General features: G+C 41.9%; 1 protein-coding gene across 12 annotated transcripts in view; it reads left to right on the plus strand.

Annotated features, from left to right (window-relative positions):
• tsnare1 (T-SNARE Domain Containing 1) overlaps positions 1–22,484 on the plus strand; it is a 962,849-nt gene that overhangs the window by 149,698 nt on the left and 790,667 nt on the right. For all 12 annotated transcript variants that reach the window (XM_069922261.1, XM_069922260.1, XM_069922262.1 and 9 more), the window contains one exon: positions 21,274–21,404. In XM_069922261.1, coding sequence (XP_069778362.1) covers positions 21,274–21,404 — 131 coding nt within the window. The remainder of the gene's footprint in view (positions 1–21,273; positions 21,405–22,484) is intronic.

Here is a 22,484-nt window from a genome sequence, read left to right on the forward strand (position 1 = left end):
CCGGGTAAGCAGAGGACTGCTGCAGGGCACCAGAAAATGGGGAGACCACCGTCCCCTCCCATTTGAGTAGGAGAAGCAGAGGGGATGATCCATAGGATGGTGACCACAGTGGTGGACCAGCAAGATGCTCTGAAGCTGACGAGTACACAGGCGGTGAGCTGTTGATAGGTTTAGGCTAAGGCCTAGGGTTAGGATCGAGCGAGAGGGTGCCAAGAGTGCCGAGGGCTTCCTGACACATCGGCAGTTTGAATCTGGAGCTCCTGTTGCCGATGGTTTGGAGTGAAGGCTGTGTGGTTGGAGGCGAATCCATAAACTGTCAGTGGCTCTGGGGGGCCTCCCTTCTCTGACAGTGAGGGGCGCTGGGCAATTTTTGCTGATAGCGAGTATTTCTTTCCCTCACTGTAGACTAAAGGAAATTTTGTGCAATACCACATTTTCTGTTTTATTACGTGACAATAAAAGAATCTTGAATTTATTGGTATGGACAGAGCATTTGTTAAGTAGATAACAAGAAGAAAGGACCATTGCAGGTGGGTTGTGCAATACCATTATTTGCAGGAAAGCAAAATGATTGGTACCAGATTCAGGTGTTGCCATCTTTATTAAAATCTCGATGGAAGAACGGGGTATAATAGGTTGAAGTTTGCTGACAATAGAAGACAAATGTGAGGAGGAACGTCGAGTTTGCAACAGAGCAGAGACATAACCTCTAAGCTTAAAAAGAAGTCAGATGGCATGTGGTGTCTCATTTCTCTGACTACGTTTTAAAAGAGAATTGTCAGCAAATGTTGGTGCACAAATGGAGCATAAACATTTGGAAAAAGCAAGCAGTTCAACAAGCAAATAATCATTTGAGGAGAAAATCCCTGCTTGAGAAATGTGAACCTTTGGAATTTTCTCTGCCAGAGATCTATGTCTTGGAGGATGTGCCAGAAGGAGATAAGTGAGGTTTTTTTTTTAAACTCCAAGGCTTTCAAGAAATGTTATAACTTATGACAAAAAGGAGTTGGGATGAAGCATCCAACAGAATGCTGGATCTGTCTTCATTAACTTTCAGGTCTCCTGATGCTATTTAAGTTCTTGCATTGCAGCAGAGATCACGATTATAAAGTGTTTCATTGATTGCACAGTGTAACTTTCAAACAAGGCCAGAAAGTATTTTCACACTGAATGAAAAATAAGCGAACAAAATGGTGCTGTAAATTCATGCACCAAGTCTCAAAGTATTTTAGAATTAATGTGCGGCCTTGGAACACTGTTTTCAAGAGTGGGAGAGGAGGGTTTTCAGCCAGAAAACATGTGAAATAACTCGTGTGTCGCATGATGAAATGTTGCATTCAGATTATTTGTTGCCTTTTGATGTAATTCATGATTTGAGCATGGGTAAAAGGGGGCAAAATTGAAATCTGGATTTGAATTGTCAAAATTCAGTCTCTGAGCTCAAATTAGTGAAGCACAATTGGAAAGCACTCTTGCAGTTAATATACTGGAAGGACTTCAAAGCTTTGTGTGTTGGATCTATGCTCTCAAATCGATCTTGGCGTGGAGGGCAATTTGGACATACAGCATGGTAACAAGCCCTTCCGACCCACATGTCCGTGCCACTGAATTTACACCCCTGGTATGTTTCGAATGGTGGGAGGAAACTGGAGCCCCCGGGGAAAACCCACGCTGACACAAGGAGAATGTACAAACTCCTTACAGACAGCACGGGATTCAATAGCGGGCGCTGTAAAGGCATTGTGCTAACCACCACACTAATAATGTTGCCCAAATTCTGGATATAGTTTGGGAAGTGAACATATTTCTGTTAGATTTTGCATAGTCATGCAGAAGTACAAAGATAAAACTGGATCCAAACTTCGAATCGAACCTTTCAAGTTCATTATAATCCAATTGTATAAGAACAATTCAACAAAATAGTCTTCTCTGATCCTTGGTGCAAAATCCCATCCTGACAAAACATACAAAGAATACACACATTCTGCAGTAGATAAAAGCATATACAAAAACAAATAAATAATGTATTATAGATACACTAGATACAAATCATAGTATGAACTGTTTATTCAGTCGTTCAGCAAGCTCACTGCTTGTGGAATGATGGTGTTTCTCAGACTCGTGGTTCCGGCTTTGATGCTCCTGTACCTCTTTCCTGATGGGAGTAGCTGAAAGATGCTGTGTGCGGTGCGGTGTGTGGACCTAAATGATTTTGTGAGCCCTCTTCAGACAACAATACCAGTAGAGTTTGTTGATGGGGGTTGAGGGGAGGGAGGGGGGGGGGCGCGTGGAAAGACACCCCAGTGATCCTCTCTGCTGCTGTTAAGGTCCTGCGGATTGACATCTGATCTCATGCTCTACAGCAACTGCGTTGTAGCCAGCCAGGAGAGCACAAAGAGCTCCTGTAGAAAGTTGACAGGATGATGGCCAGTAGCCTTGCCCAACTAGGAAGTGCTGTTGTCCCCTCCTGACAAGTAAGGAGATGTTGTGTGTCCAAGATGGATCATGTCTTAAGTGGACTCAGAGGAATTTGGCGTTCTTACCCTCTCCACAATTGAGCAATTAATGTGTCGTGGAGTGTGGTCGTTCCTGGTCCTCCTAAAGTCCACAATCATCTCCTCTGATGAAATACTAGCTGCTTTTTTTTTTAATCAACAGAAAATGCTTGTCTGCTGAGTATTTAGATCTCACCTTCCTCCTTTGTCAACTTTCCTGGTAACCTCCATGAAAAACTCAAAAAGATTGGTAAAACACTAACTACCATGCACAGTCCCATGTTGACTATCCCTAATCAGTCAGTTTCTGGTTATCCAAATACTTGTAGAACCATTCTCTTAGAACACCTTCCAATAATTTACCAGGCTCACTAGCCTATAATTTCCAGGATTAGTTTTCGTGCCTTTTTTAAACAATGGAACAAAGTGAGCTACCCTCCAGTACCATACCTGTGGCTAAGGACATTTTAAATATTTCTGCCAGAGCCCCTCCAATTTTTACACTAACTTCCCTCAAGGACCGAGGGAATACTTGTCATACCCTGGGGAATTATACATCCTTATTTGCTTTAAGACAGCAAGCACCTCCTCCTCTTTAATCTGTATAGGTTCCATGACCTCACTGCTTGTTTTCTTTACTTCCCACAACTCTGTGCCCGTTTTCTGAGGGAATACTGATGGAAAAAAACACATTTCAGATCTCCACCATCTCTTTTGGCTCTATACAAAGCCGACCATTCTGATCTTCAAGGTGACCAATTTTTTCCCTTACCACCCTTTTTCTCTTAATATTTCTGTAGAAACCCTTAGGATTTTCCTTCACATTGTCTGCCAAAGCAACCTCATGTCTTCTTTTAGCCTTCTTGATTTCTTTTCTGAGGTTTTCCTTGGATGTTTTATCCTCCACAAGTACCTCATTTGCTCCATGTTGCCTATGCCTGCAATATTCCTCCCTTCTTCCGAACCAGATCCCCAATATCCCTCAGAAACCAAGGTTCCCTATGCCTGCTAACCTTACCGTTAATCCTGATAGGAATATCCAAACTCTGTACTTGGAAAATTTCACCTTTGATGGTCTTCCATGTATCTCACACATCCTTTCCCGAAAACAACTAATTCCAATCCACGTATTCTGGATCCTTTCTCATTTCCTCAAAATTAGCCTTTCTCTAATTTAGAATCTCAACACAAGGCCCAGACCTCTCCTTCATAATTAATTGTGGGGCGGTACAGTTGGCATAGCGGTTAGCACAATGCCTTTACAGTGCCAGAGATCAGGACTGGTGTTTGAATTCTCTGCTGTCTGTAAGGAGTTTTGGATTTTCTTGGGGGCTCTTACTTCCTCCCTCTGTTTGAAATGTACTGGTGTGTAGATTACTTGGGTGTAAATTGGGTGCCACAGGCTTGTGGCCTGTTATCATGCATTACCATATGTCTAAATTTGTCTAAAATTAACTTGAAACTAATCGCATTATGATCATGAACTCAAAATGTTCCCCTGTACATATGCCTGTCACCTGTCCTTTTTCATTCCTTAATGGGAGAACCAGTATTGCAGTCTCTTTGGTTGGTACCTCTATATATTGATTTAGAAAACTTTTCTAAACACACTTGACAAACTCCAAGTCATCCAGCCCTTTCACAGTGTGGGGATCCCAGTCAATACGTGGAAAATTAAAATCTCCTACTATTCACATCCTTATGTTTCCTGCAGCTATCTGGTTGGGCGGTTCCTGCAACTTCTTAGAACCATAGAACATATAGCACAGAAAATAGGCCATTTGGCCCTTTCAGTCTTTGCCAACCATTTTTCATCTCGTCCCAATAAGCTGCTCCAATTCCATAAACCTCTAGACCTCTCCCATCCATGTATCTATCCATTTTTTTCTTAAAACTCAAGATCGAGTCTGCAGCCACCACATCTCATTCCACACTCCCACCACTCTGAGTGAAGAAATTCCCCCTAATGTTCCCCCTAAAACTTTCCCCTTTTATCCTCAAGCCATGTCCTCTTGTATTTATCTCTCCTAATCTCAGTGGAAAGAGCGTATTCGTATTTACTCTGTCTATTCCTCTCATAATTTTGTCAACCTCTATCAAATCTCCCCTTATTCAATTTTGTTCCAAAGAATAAAGACCTAGCCTGTTTAACCTTTGCCTGTAACTCAACTCCTGAAGACCCAACAACATCCTAGTAAATCTTCTCTTTCAATCTTACTGATATCCGTCCTGTAGTTAGACGACCAGAACTGCACATGATATTCCAAATTTGACCTCACCAACGTCTTGAATAACTTTAACATAACATCCCAACTCCTAAACTTGATACTTTGATTTATAATGGTCAAGATGCCAAAAGCTTTCTTTACAACACTGTCTACCTGCGATACCACCTTCAGGAAAAAATATACCTGTATCACCAGGTCTCTTTGCACTCCTCAGTGCTCTACCATTTACAGTGTATGTTCTTCCTTGATTTGCTCTTTCAAAAACCAATGCCTCACACTTGACTGCATTAAACTCCATCATCCATTTACTGGACTATTCTCCCAGTTGGTCCAGATCCCTCTGCAAGCTTTGAAAATCATCCTCACTGTCCACTACACCTCCTATCTTTGAGTTATCAGCCAATTTGCTGATCCAATTTACCACCTCTCTTCCAGATTACTGATATAGACAACAAACAACATTGGTCCCAATACAGATCCCAGAGGCGCACTACTTGTCACAGGCTTCCAGTCTGAGAAGCAACCATTCACCACCACTCTGTTTTCTCCCATGCAACCAATTTCTAATCCAGTTTACAACCCCACTATGTATACCTAGTGTTTGAATCTTCTCACTAACTTCCCATATGGGACCTTGTCAAAGACCTTACTAAAATCCATATAGACAAATCCACAGCCTTTTCTTAATCTACCTTCTTGTTAACTTCCTCAAAAACTCAACAAGATTCATTAAACACGACCTACCATGCAAAAAGCCATGCTGACTGTCCTTAATCCTATCTCTCAGAACTCCTTCCAATAATTTGCCTACTACTGATGTCAGGCTCACTGGCCTACAGTTAACCTGGTTTACTCTTGGAGCCTTTCTTAAACTTTGGAGCTACTCACCAATTCTCTGTCCCCTCTCCCGTGGCTAAGAACATTTTGAATATATCCGTTGGGGCCCCTGCAATTTCAATACTGGTCTCCCTCAAGGTCTGAGGGAATATCCTATCCAGCCCAGGGGATTTGTCTACCTTTATTCACTGTGAGGCAGCAAACACAACTTCCTCCTTAATCTCCATATGTTTCATGCCACTTCTATTTGTTTCCCTTCCAATTTCCTGAGTAAATACTGATGCAAAAAAAAACTGTTTAAGATCTCTCCCATCTTCACACTGATCCTCTAGGGACCAATTTTGTTCCTTGTTATCCTCTTGCTTTTAATATACTTGTGGAAACCCTTCGGATTTACCTTTCACATTATCTGCCAAAGTACCCTCAAGTCTTAATTTTGCCTTCATGATTTCCTTCTTTAATATTCTTACATTTTCCAAATTCTGCGAATACATCGTTTGTTCCTTGTTGCCTATACCAGTTATATAACTCTCTTCTTATATAATATATAACTTATAATATATAATATAATATATAATATAATATATAATATATATAATATATAATATATAATATATATAATATATATAATATATACCAGTTATATAACTCTCTTCCTATATAATATATAACTTATAATATATAATATATTATATAATATATATAATATATACCAGTCATATAACTGTCTTCTTATATAATATATAACTTATAATATATAATATATTATATAATATATATAATATATACCAGTTATATAACTTTCTTCTTATATAATATATAACTTATAATATATAATATAATATATATAATATATAATATATAATATATATAATATATACCAGTCATATAACTCTCTTATATAATATATAACTTATAATATATAATATAATATATAATATATACCAGTTATATAACTCTCTTCTCACTCATATCACTAATAGCCCTTGAAAACCAAGGTTCCCTATGCCTGTTAATTTTGCCTTTAATCCTGGTAGGAACATGCAAACTCTGCACCCTCAAAATCTCACCCTTGAATGTCTTCCACTTGCCGAACACATCCTTGCCAGAAAACAGCTTATTCCAATCGACTCCTCCAAGATCCTTTCTCATATCCACAAAAATGGCCTTTCTCCAATTTAGAATGTCAGCTCTGGGACCAGACTTATTCTTATCCATAAACCTAATGACATCATGGTCACTGGACCCAAAATGCTCACCTACACTGACTTCTCCCATCTGACCTGCCTGGTTACCTAATAGGAGATCAAGTATTGCATCCTATTTAGAAAATATTCCTGTACACATTTGATAAACTCCAAGCCATTTAGTCCTTTTACAATATGGGAATCCCATTCAATATGTGGAAAGTTAAACTCTCCTACTACCACAACTTTCTGTTTTTTATTTACAATAGTCTGCTATCTCCTGGCAGATTTGTGCCTCCAATTCTCTTGGACTATTGGGTGGTCTATAATACAAGCCCATTAGTGTGCTCACACTAGGTGATCTGGATTTCTGCCATCTAGATTTTTAGACTTTTACTGTATATTACCGTTACTTCCTCTGGAAGCTGTGTGACCTGATGAGTTTCTCCACCACTTTCGTGTATTGCATTCTTTCTCATCTTGGTGGATTTAGCTCATCGTTGTAATTTATTCATTTAAAACAAAATCTTGAAAACACTCTTCCAGTCAAGATACTTATTCACGAGATTCACAGAATAGAATGCACATTGAGTATTGGAGGTGGGAACTGCTGTTCAGAGTTCTGTGCAGATTATTGTGAAGCAAAACCTCGTCAGAGAATTTGATACGAGTTGCAATTTATTCTGGCCCATGCACACATCAAGAATCCCAGTCTGCTCTGAATGCAGTGCTGTACTTGGCTGCCTCGTTCACCTGGATCTGCATCTTCTACACAGTCTACAGTCGGTAGTTCCAATTCACGATTAAAGAACTACACCCATGGACACTGTTTTGCGTCTATACATCTTGTGGCAAATGGTGATCCAAGCCCACCCTCAGAGGTTTAAAGCAATATAATTATGTATCCACAAAATTCCAGCCCATTACTCTTGAGATAGCCAATTTTGCCAAATCGACTGTGGTTTGATTTACTGTAAGCCAAACTTTTAATGATTACTTTCCCCATTCCTGGCAATACTGCCCTCCCCCCCCCCCCCCCCCCCCTCCTTGCTTTGTTATGATGAAGCTGAGCTGCAGTGAAGAAGTTAAGTGCAAGTATCATTTTAAGCATCAGGATTCCATAGTTTAATATCTTGTTGCTTCATCTTCCATCCAATGTGCAGGGAAATATCTTCACTAGGTATCCATTAGCAGATATTATATTAAACTTATTTGTTCAATAGACATGCCGAAATTCCAAGTGAATTATTCCCCTGAAGAAACCTGGAGACGAGGAGCAGATGATGGAATGATTATGAAGAGGATAATTGTTCATACAAACCGCTGTTGCTGTAAAATTGGGGCTCAACCTTATTTGATGCGTTAAACAGGTCCCTCTGCTGAATTACCTCCCCCAACAAAATTGAGAAAATTTACCTTGAAAATACACCTTGGTGTTGATTCCTGCATTAAAGTGAACCTGAATGGTTCCTGACACAAACTGCTTGCAGAGATAGCAACTCTCTAGTTATTACCACGAGGATCCATGGGAATTTTAAAGAACTCTCTCTCTCTCTGCATAGTACTGCAGTACTGAAGACTGCTGTGGAGTTGTGTGAAAACAGTGGAAGGAAAGCAAGCATTCACTGTGAACGACCACAATCCTTTCCATCTTTGTACATCGGCCGCCAGCACAGTTCAAGGCTTGTACCTCATGGGCTTTTCACTCTCCAGAAACCGAGGCATGTTTCTTTGCTGTGCATGTTGTGAAAACCAATAATGAGGCCCAATATGCAATCCATTAAAAATTAAGGCAGACCCAAGCAGAAAACTACTCCTCAACGTACACTTTAATTCATGTATCTGAAACAACTTACTGCATGGTTTCAATCTCATTTTACTGAGAATTAAAACCACATGGTTGCTCCAATTTGTCAGAGGGGCAGTGATGAGGGTGGCACATTGTTGACAATGTCATTCTATGTACATAGAATGTAAACATGCTGAGGTGCACCATGCTTGGCCTAATTGTGTGATGAACCTGTTGAAAGTTAAAACTACTTGAGTGTGCACAGTTTGCAATCAAAAATCATGGTACAGTGGATCCAATTTCCAGGCTTTTTCTTTTGAGAAATGCAGATTTCATCATGATTGTTTCTATTTGTGAACAACAGACAATTGCATTGTGCTGCAACTGTTACCCACACCCATTGCTGTTGTACAGGATCCTGTTCGCAGTTGTTGTCCGAAGACATTGTCTGCAGCAAAGTACATCTCTCTGAGCACTGAACGAGGAAGAAAGTTCATCTTAACCACCATTTGTGGTGTAGTGGTCCTAGCTTTGTAGACTGAGCTGAGAGGAGAAAGAAAAGACTTTTAAGAGATACAGTATGTCCCCGTTATTTGGAATTCAAGCAACCGGCAAAAAAAATCACAGAAAATAAATAAGTAAAAAAAAAGAAAGTTTAAAATTGGCATCCTGTAGCGTTTAGTTTGTCAATCACACATCTCACAATCTCAAGCAACTGGCAAATTCACTTATCCATCGTATGCCTATCCCCATCGGTGCCGGATACTGGTGGTTTTAAGGTACAATAAAATGACTTGCCTCTCTAGATTTTCATTAATGGAGAGAGGCAGTGGGGGAAGGAAGAGATCCCATTCCTTGACACGACTGTCCATTTTTGAGATACACCAAAACTAAATGTGTGTCTTCCTACAAGGCTAAATTCACTAAAAGTTTTCCAACGAGAAGACTGATCTCACTAAAGCTTGCACTAAATAGATCAGTAATTTTCAAACTTTTTCTTTCCACTCACATTACCACTTTAAGAAATCCCTATGCCAGAGGTGCTCTGTGTACTCAAGGTACACCACTGAGTGGAAAGAAAAAGTTTGAAAACCACTGTTTTAATCGCACCTAATTGACTTATTATGTGCACAGTTTCATAAATACAAATGAAATGGACCAATGACAATTTTTCTCAAGCAAAATATTTCTGTAGGAATTGGTTCTAGATCAATGGTTCTCAGCCTTATTTTTCCCACACTCACTTACCACTTTAAGTAATCCCTTACTAATCACAGAGCACCTATGGCATTGGGATTTCTAAAGTGGTATGTGAATGGAAATAAAAAATTTGAAAACCACTGAAATAGATTCAAGTGATTCTTGGTAAATTGCTGATGGCTGTTTAGAATAGAATGAATCTGCCTGGTGTCCAGTGGGAACAATGACATGGACCTTTGATTCCCTGTTAACTTATGTTCTCCTGTTCTATCACCCATTATATTGCTCATTGAAAAAATTTATCTGGCAAAGTGTCATAGCTGTAGCTTCCCATTCCTTTTGCTCTTCATCATGTCTTTGTTTCCTCATGGCTACAATTCATTCATGCCAGTTGGACCATGCTCTCCATGGAGATATGAGCTCATTGCTTTAAAACTCTTGCTCCAAATTTAGAGTGCTTCCTGTTCTCATTCTTTTGTGTTGGTTGGGTTGCACTGTTGAGCAGTGTGCAAAGCAGCACAAAGTTGCTTAATAGCACATTGTGCAAGCAAATTTAACATTTGAAGACAGAGGAGCAAGTGATGATTGGACAATTGAGTTCAAGTTCAAGGCAAAAGGATTGAAAAGTAGACTCAGCAGATAGCAGTTGATTAAGCAGTTGAGTTCAACAGTTGAAGACTGGATCAGTTGATTGGGTGATTGAATTTAAGAGCAATTGAGATCAGGTAACCTAAACATCACTATAAATGTGAGGGACTGTGCAGCAGATGGAGTGGGCTGCTTTACAGTGGAAGTGCTTTGGCTCAAGTGGGCTGAGTCAGAGTGGAAGGGCTTCGGTGAGAAGAGGCTGAGGTGGTGGTGCAGGAGTTGAAATAAGAAAAGGCCACCCTATTTGAGGAACAGAAAGGATTCAGCAGGTCAGAATAGGTGAAGAAGAGTTTTAGACATTGTAGCAGCCTGCAGTCCACTCTCCTGGTCGACTGGCAAACAGTCATTGAACATGACGATTGGGCAGACAGCACACAGGACGAGACGCCCAATTAGAAATCACAGTCAGTGGATCGCAGGGGGTCCAATCTAGGCCAATGCATTCGGGACAACCAATCAGCATCTGGCCTTGCTCAAGCCACACCCTGGTGGTGATGCAGCCGGCTGCTTATAAAAGGGAGAGCTGCAGCCCAGTGAAGTTAGTGTCGATTACACTCCCTTAGTGTGCGAGTCTTCTTTCTATCTCAAGCAATTACTGTAGCAACCCCGCTCCAGTGGTAATCCTGACTAGTCCCAACGGTGCTTTGAACCCAATGATGGAGGAACAGCCTACAATCAATGCTGCAGCCACTGGTGTGGTGCCAGAAGGCCAAGTTGCAGTTTGCTATTTGCCGGATCTTCACAGATGACATGCATTTCTACCACATGGTCAACGCCCTTGATCAAGACACTTCAGGCCACATCATCGACTTCCTCCAGCAGTCCCTGGAGCAAGGGAAGTAAGTGGCCATCGAGGAGCTATTAACTCATATTTTCGAGCTGTCAAAGCGTGAGCATGTGGCCCGACTGCTACACATGGATGGTTTGAGGGTCAGGGCCCCTTCCGCCCTTATAAGTGACATGCTCGCTCTCAATGATGGCCACACCTCTTACCCGGTGCTCCAGCAGATCTTTCTGGAGCGGTTGCCTGAAGAAATCTGGCTGCTCATTGGAGAGTAAGACTTCAAAAGGCCCAAGAGGGTGGCTGCCCAAGCAGGTGCGCTATGGATGGCAAGAGGGACCCCTGCATTTCGCTTGAACAGGTGACAGCACCTCATCAGCAATGCTCGGCCAGGAAGTCTATCGACTGACTGAACACCCGATTGACGCACCCAACCAGTGAGAAGTACTGTTTCTATCATCAACAGTGGGGTACTGAGGCCCATTAGTCCTGCTCCTCCTGCACGTTCCAGGGCAACACCAAGGCTGGCCGACATTGATGGCTGCAATGACTGGCCAACTGCATAGCCTCCTCCACATTCAAGACTTCCCCATCCAGTCTAGAAGCGAGCAGCGGCAAGGTTGGCCAAGAGGTTTGAGCAGCAAACGGCTCTAACGTTCGGACACTTTGGCACCTGTACAATTCCTCTCTGCTTTGGGGATAGACAATTCACCTGGAAGTTTACAGTGGTGGCTGTACATCAACTGTTACTGGGTGCTGATTTCCTGAGATCCAACTTCCTACTGGTGGACATTAAGGGGTGTCGACTGGTACGCGCTTGGACATTTCAAACACTCTCGTTCAAGGGTACCAAACTTACTCACCCCCATCTGCACTCGGTCAGTACTGCTGACAGTGAATTCACTCGAGTCTTAGCAGAATTCCCCTCCATCACTATGCCCATTTCAACTCGGCAGAACCCAAATATGGGGTGAGACACCCAAATTATTATGGAGGGCCCTCCCCTCCACGCCAGGGTGCAGCGTCCTTCCCCTGAGAAAGTCACCCTGGCTAAAGAAGAGTTTTGAAAGACAGAGGAACTCGGCATTGTGTGGTGCTCTGATAGCCATGGGCCTCCCCCCTCCATATGATACCGAAGGCAGCTGGTGGTCGGAGGCTGTGCGGAGCCTACTGGCACCTTATTGAGGCCACCACACCTGTCAAATATTCTGTGCCCCATATCCAGGACTTAACTGCTAATCTGCAAGGGGCACGGATATTTAAGGTGGACCTCATCAGGGGTTATCATCAGATCTCAGTTCACCCTGATGACATTCCTGAAACTGCCATCATAACCCCCTTTGGATTGTTCGAATTCCTCTGCATGCCATTTGGACTGAAAAATGTGGCTCAGACTTTCCAAAGGTTGATGGATGCAGTGGGCTGGGATCTGCACTTGGCCTTTGTCTACCTCGATGACGTTTTAATAGCCAGCCACACCACCACTGAGCATGCTGCTCACTTAAGACTGTTGTACTCCAAGTTAAATGAGTTCAGTTTAACCATCAATCCAGCCAAGTGCCAATTTGTCCGAGAGACCATTGATTTCCTGGGCCATAGCATTGACCAACATGGGCCAGGTCGTTACCCACCAAATTTGTTCCTTCCCCAGACCAACGACCATGAAGGGATTGCAAGAGTTTGCAGGTATGATCGATTTTTATCATTGCTTCATGCCTGCAGTGGCCCGCATCATGAGTCTGGTATTTTCCCTAGTGGCAGGGCCCAGTAAAGACATTCAATGGACACAGGAGGAAGCTGAGGCTTTCTAAGCAACCAAAGCCACCCTTTTTGTGCATCCCAGGACAGATGCAACAATTCGCCTCCACCACTGTGGTCGGGGATGTACTTGAGCAACTGGTTAACAGATATAGCAGCCGCTGGCCTTTTTCAGTAAACATCTCAGGCCACCAGAGCTCAAGTACAGAGCCTTTGATAGGGAGCTATTAGCATTTTACCTGGCAATTCTGTATTTCTGTTATTTCCTGGACAGCAGGAAGTTCAAAATTTACACAGATCACAATCCACTCACCTTTATTTTCAGTAAGGTGTCAGACCTGTGGTCAGCCAAGCAACAATGGCACCTGTCCTACATATCTGAATTTTTGACAGACATTGATCATATCGCTGGCAAGTCCATTTGTGGTAGCCGATGCCCTATCCCGTCCAGCTATCCCAGCAGTGCACGACCCGTCCTGGGTATCAACTACATGGCCCTGGCAGATGCGCAGCAAGCAGACCTTGACATACTGGCATACCGGACAGCACTTACTGGACTGCAACTGGAGGACATCCAGATTGCCCCAGGTAACTGCATGCTGCTCTGTAACACCTCAACAGGTAAACCATGCCCCTTCATTCCGGTCGCATGGAGGAGGCGAGTTTTCGATTCAGTCCACAATTTGGCTCACCCTGTTATCAGGACTACAGTTAGAATGGTGGCCAATAAGTATGTCTGGCACAGCCTCCATAAAGAGATTACTCAGTCGGCGAATTCATATACTCAAGGCCATGTGTCCAAGGTCCATACCCACATTAAAGCCCCTCCGCAGCCTTTCGAACCAGCATGCCGCCATTTCAACCATGTGCACATAGACTTTGTGGGGTCCCTATCTGTATCCAGAGGTGGATGTAATCTATTGATCATGGTCAACTAGATGGCCAGGGGCAGTGCCACTACCTGAAATCTCCATGGAGACATGTGCATGAACAATACTGAATACTTGGGTGGCACGTTTCAGGGTCCCTGAACACTTAACATCTGATGAGGGCCCAATTCACTTCCAGCCTCTGGTCTGCCTTAGCAAATGCCCTGGGGACTCAACTCCACCACATCTCAGCATACCAGCCGCATGCCAACGGGCTGGTGGAGAGGTTCCACAGGCATCTGAAGACAGCTCTGATGACCTGACTTACCAGACTGAAGTGGGCTGATGAATTCCCTTGGGTCATGCTAGGTGTCTGCACCACTGTGAAAGTTAAAGGTATCCTCTGCTGTGTTGGTCTATGGTATCCCAGGTGAATTCGTGGCAGCTTCCAAGGACTTGGCGGAGCTCTCGGCAGCTACATTATCTTGACTACGCAAGCACCTGGGCTCACTAGCCCCAGTTAAGCCCAGAGCTCACGGACAAGCCAGCACCTTTGTCCCAAAAAACTTTGTAGACTGTCACTACATTTTCTTCCAATGTGGGCCCTACTGGCCACCCCTTCAATAGCGTCATCGGACACAACGGTTCATGTTGGACATTGGCGGCAGGAAGGAGACCTTCATGTTCAACCGGCTGAAACCGGCCCATTTGGACGTTAACTAGCCAGTTACTCACCCGACCCCACGATGCAGGGGTTGGCTGCCAAAAGACAGTGTCCTGATTGCCATTTCTGGGGGCCATGTAGTGGCCCACATGCCACTCCATGCGGCTGACACAGCAAACAGTCATCGAACACAACGATCGGGCAGACAGCTCATGGGATGAATCATCCGTTCTCATAGGTTGCAGGAATAACGGTCGAATCAGCCAGTCACAGCCAGTGGATGGCAATGGGTCCAATCTGGACCCGTGCATCCGGGACAACCAATCAGCAGCCAGCCTCGCTCAAACCACTCCCTGGTGGTGACACAGCCAGCTGCCTATAAAAGGGAAAGCTGCAGCCAATAAAGTCAGTGTCAATTATGCTCCCTTAGTGTGCGAGTCTTCTTTCTACCTCGAGCTATAACCGTAGTGTCTCTGCGACAATATCATTTTTTTTTCTCTCGTAATAAACAGTGGGAATGGCAAACAAGGCAGGGGAACCTGTTCTGATGGGAATTGGTTGGGGATGTTTGCTTGGATTTAAGCTAGATTTGCAGGGGGATGGGAACCAGAGTGCCAGAGCAGCTAGAGGAGTGGAGGAGGAAAAAGATGTGCACTGTTAGAAGTCAGTGTGTTGTATGTGGAGGAAATTTTCGGAAGTGCATCTATTTCCATGCATGGAGTATTGTAGGAAAGGCTGATGAGCTTAGAGTGTGTATTGGCATGTGGAATTATGACATTGTGACCATTAGTGAAATTTGGTAGGTGGAGGGGCAGGACTAGCAGCTCAATGTTCCGGACTTCTGTTTTAGATACAGTAGAGGGGGTGGGGGTGGATGAAAATGGGAGGAGCGGCACTGCTTGTCAGGAAAAATATTACAGCTGTGCTCAGGCATGACAGACCAGAGGGCTCATCTACTGAGGCTCGATGGGCAGAGCTGAGGAACTGCCCAGTAGTCATTGGAAATTGGAGGAGCAAATTTGTAGTGTGATAGCAAACAGCTGCAGGAATCAAGGTTGTGAATGAAGGAGATTTTAATTTTCCACATATTGATTGGGACTCCCAGACTGTAAAACGGGCTGTATGGCTTGGAGCAGTTGTCCTCAACCTTTTTCTTTCCACTCACATACCACTTTAAGTAATCCCTATGCCAAAGGTGCTCTGTGATTAGTTAAGGATTGCTTAAGGCGGTATGTGAGTGGAAAGAAAAGATTGAGAACCACTGTAGAAATGTAGAAGATTGTGTTCATAGGGAACGTAGAAATATAGAAAGTCGTTTTTTTCTTAAGATAGCTACAAAAATTGTTCGTAAGTTTTACTCAGTCAAGAAGCTCCCACAGAACAGGGTGTAAGTTTAAAAACTAGAATCAATTCTTATCTCTTCTACAGAGCCCTCAGGCTCCAGATATTCTGATGCCTGCCTGATCTCTTTAACACATTAGCACTAACCGACTACTGATCGAGTCAACGAGCAACCCTTCCAGACTTGTGTTGATTTTGTTTGTATACATGAAAAATGTCTCTTAATTATGACGTGTACATGGGAATAAATGACTGACACCAAATCATTTCCCTATCTTTTTGAAGAGATTTGCAAAATGCAAAACATAAGTTGTAACAATACATTCAAAGAAATTATATCCAATTTGTATGCAGGAAAATGTCTTAAATATTGTACCCTGTGACAATGTTCTTCAAATGAGAGCAAACAGTCTTATTGAGGTGACCTTGTCTACCCAACACTAACAACTGCTCATTCCCGCTAGCATTGTTTGAATTGTTCTGTGTAGCTTGTTTGTACTTTTTGTACCTTGAAGGAGCACGACTATCACACCACTGGCTTAGAGTTTGTCAAATGTGTTCAGGAAAATATTCTAAGTCAATATCTGGAGGTACCATCTAGAGCAGGGGTTGGCAAACTTTTTAAACCATTGACCTCTTCAAGGAATCCTTGATGTCTCATTGACCCCCCCAAGCATGAAACATAAATAAATATCATCGATAATAAATTTCTCTTTAGTCTAGACATTTATTGACCTCTTAGATAGTCCCATCGACTCCCAGGGGTCAATATAGACCACTTTGCTGACCCCTGATCTAGAGAGAGTGAAATGCTGGCTTTCCTATTGGGGAATGAGACAAGAAAGAATCTAGAATGCATGGATTGAGATGTTATTTTCAGGCAAGGATATGAGAGGTAAGTGGAAAATGCTCAAAAGTGAAATTTTGAGAGTATAGAATTTGTATTAAAGGCAAGGTTAGCAGGCATAGGGAACCTTGGTTTTCCAGGGATATTTGGGATCTGGTTCAGAAGAAGAAAGGAGCAGGTATAGGCAACATGGAACAAATTAGATACTTGAGGAAAATAAAAATGCAAGAAAAATCTTGAGAAAATAATCGGGAAGGGTAAAAAGAAGACATGAGGTTGCTTTGGCAGACAATGTGAAGGAAAATCCTTAGGGTTTTATTAAGAATAAAAGAGTAGCAACGGACAAAGTTGGTCCCCTTGAAGATCAGACCTGGAAATTAGAGGCTGGTGAGCCTGAAGTCAATAGTAGGTACATTATTGGAAGTTGATGAAAGAGATCAGATATACAATTAGTTGTATTGCTAGGGATTGATGAGGGATAGTCAAGGCTTTGTGCGTGGTAGATCATGTTTAATCACTCTTAAAAGTTTTTTGAGGCAGTTACCAGAAAAGTTGAAGGAAAGGCTGTGGATGTTGTCTACATGGACTTTAGTAAGGCTTTGACAAGGTCTCACATGGGAAGTTAGTCAGGAAGATGCTGGATTCAACATTGCTGGACAGGAGAAGCCAGAGAGTAGTAGTTGTTAATTGCTTATCAGTCTGGAGGCCTGTGACTAGTGATATGCCTCAGGGATAGGTGCTAGGACCATTGTTGTTTGTCATCTATAATAATGATCTGAATAATAATGTGATAAATTGGATCAGCAAGTTTGAAGATGACACAAAGATTTGAGGTGTTGTGGACAGCAAAGAAGGTTTTCAAAGTTTGCAGAAGGATCTGAACCAGCTGGAAAAATGGGCTGAAAAATGACGGATGGAATTTAATGCAGACAAGTGTGAGGTGTTGCATTTTGAAGGATAAAGTAAGAAAGGACAGGCATGGTAAGTGATGAGTGCAGTAGAATAGAGGGATCTGTGAAAACAGATACGTTATTCCCTGAAAGTGGCATCACAAGTGGATGGGGTTGTAAAGAGGGGTTTTAGCTTACTGGCCGTAATGAAAGTATTGAGTACAGGAGTTGAAATGTTATAGCAAAGTTGTAGAAGGCGTTAATGTGGCCAAATTTGGAGTATTGTGAGCCATTTCAGGTCACAAGTATGTGCCACCCAATTAACCAACACCCTTGGTACGTTATGAATGGTGGGAGGAAAGCAGAGCCCCCAGGGAAACCCACACAGACAAGGGGACAATGTACAAACTTACAGGCTCTGCAGGATTCAAATGCTGGTACTGTAAAAGCATTGTGCAAAAGATTAAGTTAGAAAGAGTGCAGAGAAGATTTATTAGAATGTTGTTCAGACTTCAGCAGCTGATTTACAGGGAAAGGCTAAACAGGTTAGGACTTTATTCCCTGCAGCATAGAAGAATGAGAAGAGATTTGATAGGTATTTAAAATTGAGTGGGATAGACAGAGTAAATGTAGATAGGCTTTTTCCACTGAGGCTAGATGATATACAAACCAGAGGATGTGGGTTAAGGGTGAAAGGGGAAAAGTTTCAGTGGAACATGAGGGGGAACTTCACACAGAGAGTGGTGAGGGTGTGGAACGAGCTTCCAGGTGAAATGGTAAATGCCAGCTCAATTTTAACATTTAAGAGGGATTTGGACAGGTACATGGATGGGAGAAGGAAGAAGGGCTACGGACTGGGTTTAGATCAGTGGGACAAGGCAAATAAAAAGGTTTGGCTCAGATTAGAAAAGCCCAAGGGGCCAGTTTCTGTGCTGTAATGTTCTATGATTCTACAGCTTGTGTCAAATTTTAATTTTATACCATCAAAGGTTGCTTTACAATGAGCTTTAAAAGTGATTCTAAAGATTTTTAAAAAATGTCTGGTGTTCTAAAATAAAACAAGAGTTATTGGTAAAACTCAGCAGGCCAGGTAACATCGAGGGTCAGGCAGTAGATGTTGTCTACATGGAATTTAGCAAGATTCCATTTATGGGGAATTTAGACAAGATTCCCCATAAGAGACTCATCCAGAAAGTGATGTGTCATGGGATTAATGGAAAATTGGCTGTATGAATAAATAAATGGTTTGTAGGAAGGAAATAGAGAGTAGTAGTAAAAGTAAAGTATTCCGCCTGTAGATCAGTGATTAGTGGAGTTCTGTAGGGATCTGTTCTTGACCTCTATCTACTCTTTGTGATATTTAGAAATGACCTGGATAAAGAGGTGGAAGGATGGGTCAGTAAGTTTGAGGATGACAGAAAGATTGGAGGAGTTGTGGATGGAGCTGAAGGTTATCAAAGATTACAAGAGGATATAGACAGGATGCAGAGTTGGGCATAAAAGTGGCAGATGGTCTTCAATCTGGATAAATGTGAGGTGATGCATTTTGGAAGGTCAAACCAGCAGGTTGAGTACAAGGTTAATGGTCAGTTACTTAGGAGAGTGGATAAACAAGAGGGACCTTGGGGTGCGAATCCATACATCCTTCTTGGTCACCGCACAGGTTGATAGGATAGTTAAGAAGACCTATGGGATGCTGGGCATTAATGGGGGATTGAATTCAGTAGAGAGGTCATGTTACAACTGTACAAATCTCTAGTGAGATCACACTTAGAGTATTGTGTTCAGTTCTAGTCACCTCATTATAGGAAGGATGTAGAAGCTATGGAGAGGGTGCAGAGATTTACCAGGATGTTGCCTGGATTGGAAAACAAATCTTATGAGGCAAGGTTAGCAGAGGTGGGACTTTTCACTTTGGAGTGTAGAAGGATGAGAGGAGATTTGTTAGAGGTCTACAAGATTATGAAGGTGGACAGCCAGGAACTGGCTAAGGCAGGATCAGCAAACACCAGAGGACATGTGCACAAAGTTAAGGGAGGGAAGTTTAGGGAGACATTGGGGTAAGTTTTTTTTACATAGGGTTGTGGGAGCTTGGAATGACTTTCAGGAGATGATTCTGGAGGCTCAAACATTGGGGTTATTTAAGAAACTCTTAGACAGACACATGGATGAAAGAACAATAGAGGTTTATGGGGTAGGGAGGGTTTAATACTTTTTTTTAGGAAGGAAAATATGAGTGGGCACAACATTTGGGGACCATAGGGCCTGTACTGTTCTGTATTGTTCTATGTTCTATCTTTGGAGAGAGGTGAAGTTAATGTATCAGTGGAATAATCTGCAATTCCAAAACCTTGTAACATGTGATATTTTCAATACTCCTCTAAGATGACTTTGATTTCAGTGCTTTTGAGCTCCGCCGTCATATGACAGGTTGCAGTGCCCAGCAACACATCTTGCTTCACTTCAGGCTTTCAAGGATGAAGTGATGTTATTGATCTTCTTAGTCCCTCTAATCTCAGCTTTATTTTCAACATGCTTTCACACTTCAGAAGTGAACAGTAATTTTCCAATGTTTAAGAATATCTGGAGCTGAATGATGTTGGCAGAAAAGAACATTCTAAAAAAAAAATTAGTGTCCAATATTGAGATTATGAACTCCAACATCAAACGTGATGTGGTGATGTTGTAGAGTTATGAACATGACTAGTCACAGTTGTGTGAGTGGCATGTTTATTTCATCTTTATTCCTCACAGAAATACCCAACACATCATTTTTTAATGTGGGGGACAGAATAATATTTACAACTGGACAAGATCAAAAGTACTTCAGAGTTGTCATTTATTTATCCATCTAACTCTGAATGGATTTGTTTAATGCAGTTAATTCAAGTTTGTTTTACCTTCATTAAATAGACAGGTGACAGGAAGATCTTTTTAACTTTAATTGTTCAGCTTTGGTGTCCTGCATGGTTAGCTTCTTTTATCACTGTTCTTTACCAAACCTTTCCAGCTATTTAAAAAAAAATCTACAATGTCAGTACTTTCGTACAGTTTTCTGATTTAAAAAAAAATGCAAATCACCATTTACTCCATAATGTTACAAACTGAAATTTAATGTGAATTTGAGTTTTGAAATCACTATCTTTATCGATGGATTTTGTGAGGGGTACACACAGCATAAGCAATATGGTGAGTTGCTCTATGCAAATGCAAATGGAGTTGTTGGTCCTTAAATCTTATCCTAAAATCCTAAAGCAGTTCTCTGTGCCTTAATCCTTGCTCAGAATCTTGGTTAGAATGTTAGCATGCAGGCTAACTAGCAGAATCTGAAGGATGGCTTGAGAATTGGACAATTCCAGGCTTCATTTATATATCGTTAGACTGGAGAAAATGTGGGTATTGTTGGAACAAATGGTTTATGGACACTGGTTATTGACTTAAAGTAAAGAGTAAAAGATTCATGGCTGTTATGGAAGAAGTAGTGTGGTGATGACGCAGGCCCTTTCTAACTGCAAGGAACCTGAGTCAATAAGAGTTTTCTAAAGGGAATTGGGTACTACTTGGGTGGCAAAATAGTCTACATGACTTTGGACAAAGAGCAGGAGAATGCACCATGTTGTCCTTCTGGATACAGGTGTAGAATCTGTGGTCTGAATGGCTATCTACATCTTACTAATAATGTTATGATTCCAAGAAGGGCACTGTGAATGCTAATATCTCTCGACTTACTTTTTTTCAGCTCTTCTCAGTGGCGTCCTCTTAAGACAAGCATTTTAACCAAAAGAATGTCGTACGGGGCAGTCGATGGTAGCAGCTTTAGTGGACGTAACCCATTTGGAGGGCCTTCCAGACAAGGATATCAACCTTTAGGTAAAATTACCGTTTGATAACCTTCCTTTGACGTTTCGTAGATTCTTTTCCGATTGACAATGAAACCAAAAATATGCAACACATTTCCTGCCTTGCGTGCTGTCTGAAATATTGGCAAGGTGTATAATTTCTTCTGTAATTAGAATATTCTGTGCATATAACCTTGAGGCAAGTTCAAAGCTGAACTGTCCTACATCTGACACACTGACTTTGCTTGGGAGTATTGCATCACTGAAATATCACTCCTTTTTTCTCATTAATTATTCCTGTCTGAAGTTGCACTTTCATATTTGAAAGGGTTATCCTTGCACAATTCTTATTTGCAAGTTGACTCCAGATCGGTTTAATTGAGAGTGTGTTTTATGGGCTTTTCAGTATTGTGAAAAAGCAATGCCGTTCTCTGTCTTCACCTACTTTGCTGAGAAAAAGCAAACGCTACCGGCGTTATTTTCCCGAATCCACATTGGGATGGTTGAAATGCCAGTGGTGAATACAAAGCACCAAGAACTCCTTTGGTACTTTCTGGCTGGAGACCATCACTTCCTAATGCATATAGGCAATTTCTGTGTATTGATATAAAGTAAATGCATTCTGCTCAGGTATTAGGTTCTCTCTGCAATGAGAAATGGAATTGAACATTTTACAAAGCATTACTTAATTGAGTGAGTTGGTGTCTGGAAGAGGTTTGGGAATGGAATGGTGAAAGCAGATTTCATTGTATTGAATCCTACATATCAAAATTAGGTAGGTTTCCGTTAACATGTATGACAGGTTCAGGACAGTTGCTACCTCTCCACCATCAGACTCCAAAACAACAGATTTAAAGCATAATGCTAGAGAAATACAACACATCAAATAGTGTACTTTATATAACAAGAAGTTGGTACATTCTCTTCTTTGGTACATCTGTAAAGAATTTGAACGTTCTCCCTGTGCCTGCCTGGGTTTTCCCAGGGGCCTCCAGTTTCCTCCCACTGTTCAAAATGTATTTGGGATGTAGCTTAATTGATTGTAGTTGGGCATCACGGACTCGTGGCTGAAATAGCCTGTTATTGAGCTGTGTGTTTAAAATAAAAAAAT

This window comes from Narcine bancroftii, chromosome 2 (assembly GCF_036971445.1).
Source record: "Narcine bancroftii isolate sNarBan1 chromosome 2, sNarBan1.hap1, whole genome shotgun sequence".
NCBI classification, from domain to species: domain Eukaryota; kingdom Metazoa; phylum Chordata; class Chondrichthyes; order Torpediniformes; family Narcinidae; genus Narcine; species Narcine bancroftii.